This window comes from Rhinichthys klamathensis, unplaced genomic scaffold (assembly GCF_029890125.1).
Source record: "Rhinichthys klamathensis goyatoka isolate OS25496 unplaced genomic scaffold, OSU_Roscu_1.1 h1tg000252l_1, whole genome shotgun sequence".
Taxonomy (NCBI): domain Eukaryota; kingdom Metazoa; phylum Chordata; class Actinopteri; order Cypriniformes; family Leuciscidae; genus Rhinichthys; species Rhinichthys klamathensis.
Window position 1 is genome coordinate 450,001 of NW_026606774.1, and position 2,500 is coordinate 452,500.

The 2,500-nt window shown below is 43.6% G+C and overlaps 1 protein-coding gene across 2 annotated transcripts in view; it reads right to left on the reverse strand.

The window, feature by feature from the left end:
• The window catches only part of mcc (MCC regulator of WNT signaling pathway), a 90,498-nt gene that overhangs the window by 27,455 nt on the left and 60,543 nt on the right, over positions 1-2,500 (reverse strand). For both annotated transcript variants that reach the window (XM_056266682.1, XM_056266681.1), the window contains one exon: positions 2,063-2,203. In XM_056266682.1, coding sequence (XP_056122657.1) covers positions 2,063-2,203 — 141 coding nt within the window. The remainder of the gene's footprint in view (positions 1-2,062; positions 2,204-2,500) is intronic.

The following is a 2,500-nucleotide window of genomic DNA, read 5'->3' on the forward strand; positions in this document are numbered from 1 at the left end:
CTGTTACAACACACCCAATACTCAAGCTTCTGTTCTAACACACCCAATACTAGAGCTTCTGTTCCAACACACCCAATACTCGAGCTTCTGTTCCAACACACCCAATACTAGAGCTTCTATTCCAACACACCCAATACTAGAGCTTCTGTTCCAACACACACCCAATACTAGAGCTTCTGTTCCAACACACACCCAATACTAGAGCTTCTGTTCCAACACACACCCAATACTAGAGCTTCTGTTCCAACACACCCAATACTAGAGCTTCTGTTCCAACACACCCAATACTAGAGCTTCTGTTCTAACACACACCCAATACTAGAGCTTCTGTTCCAACACACCCAATACTAGAGCTTCTGTTCCAACACACCCAATACTAGAGCTTCTGTTCCAACACACCCAATACTAGAGCTTCTGTTCCAACACACCCAATACTCGAGCTTCTGTTCCAACACACCCAATACTAGAGCTTCTATTCCAACACACCCAATACTAGAGCTTCTGTTCCAACACACACCCAATACTAGAGCTTCTGTTCTAACACACACCCAATACTAGAGCTTCTGTTCCAACACACACCCAATACTAGAGCTTCTGTTCCAACACACACCCAATACTCGAGCTTCTGTTCTAACACACACCCAATACTAGAGCTTCTGTTCCAACACACCCAATACTAGAGCTTCTGTTCCAACACACCCAATACTAGAGCTTCTGTTCCAACACACCCAATACTAGAGCTTCTGTTCCAACACACACCCAATACTAGAGCTTCTGTTCTAACACACCCAATACTAGAGCTTCTGTTCCAACACACACCCAATACTAGAGCTTCTATTCCAACACACCCAATACTAGTGCTTCTGTTCTAACACACCCAATACTAGAGCTTCTGTTCCAACACACACCCAATACTAGAGCTTCTATTCCAACACACCCAATACTAGAGCTTCTGTTCTAACACACACCCAATACTAGAGCTACTGTTCCAACACACCCAATACTAGAGCTTCTGTTCCAACACACCCAATACTAGAGCTTCTGTTCTAACACACCCAATACTAGAGCTTCTGTTCCAACACACCCAATACTAGAGCTTCTGTTCCAACACACCCAATACTAGAGCTTCTGTTCCAACACACCCAATACTAGAGCTTCTGTTCCAACACACCCAATACTAGAGCTTCTGTTCTAACACACCCAATACTAGAGCTTCTGTTCCAACACACACCCAATACTAGAGCTTCTGTTCCAACACACCCAATACTAGAGCTTCTGTTCCAACACACACCCAATACTAGAGCTTCTGTTCCAACACACCCAATACTAGAGCTTCTGTTCCAACACACACCCAATACTAGAGCTTCTGTTCCAACACACCCAATACTCGAGCTTCTGTTCTAACACACCCAATACTAGAGCTTCTGTTCTAACACACACCCAATACTAGAGCTACTGTTCCAACACACCCAATACTAGAGCTTCTGTTCTAACACACACCCAATACTAGAGCTACTGTTCCAACACACCCAATACTAGAGCTTCTGATCTAACACACACCCAATACTAGAGCTTCTGTTCCAACACACCCAATACTAGAGCTTCTGTTCTAACACACACCCAATACTAGAGCTACTGTTCCAACACACCCAATACTAGAGCTTCTGTACCAACACATACCCAATACTAGAGCTTCTGTTCCAACACACACCCAATACTAGAGCTTCTGTTCCAACACACACCCAATACTAGAGCTTCTGTTCCAACACACACCCAATACTAGAGCTTCTGTTCCAACACACACCCAATACTAGAGCTTCTGTTCCAACACACACCCAATACTAGAGCTTCTGTACCAACACACACCCAATACTAGAGCTTCTGTACCAACACACACCCAATACTAGAGCTTCTGCACCAATCACCACTGCAAATACCCTAATAATGTTTTCAGAAAATAAATGTAAACTGTATTTACAGTACCGTGAGTGTGTGTGAATGTGTGTGAGAGTGTGTGTGAGAGAGAGTGAGTGCATGAGGGTGTGTGTGAGTGTGTTTGTACCTGTACTGCAGGGCCAGTCTGAGCGCGGTGGCATTGGACTCATATTTGCCCACCAGCATACTCATGCGCTCCGCGTTACTCTTACACTCCTCTAGTGTGATGGTCAACAGGTCATTCTGAGACTTCAGGTGCTCGATGCGACTGAGACACACAAACAGTGAGAAACACATTCCAATGTGAAAATCGATTACAATTCTGGAATCGAATACTTGAGCTCAGGAATCAGATACTTGTTATAAATTTAAAGTTTAAATTCCTCTTATCGATTCCTTGGTGAGCATTTCAATACAACTTTAAACAATTCAAGCGCGAGAGACTCTGTTTTCTGTTCTCGTGTCTCAGGGTATTGGATCAGTGCAGCTCTTAAAGTGACAGCGCTAATATTCCTGCCGTCTCTATAATAACACTAATCACACTACAGAAGACAAAGAGAAAATT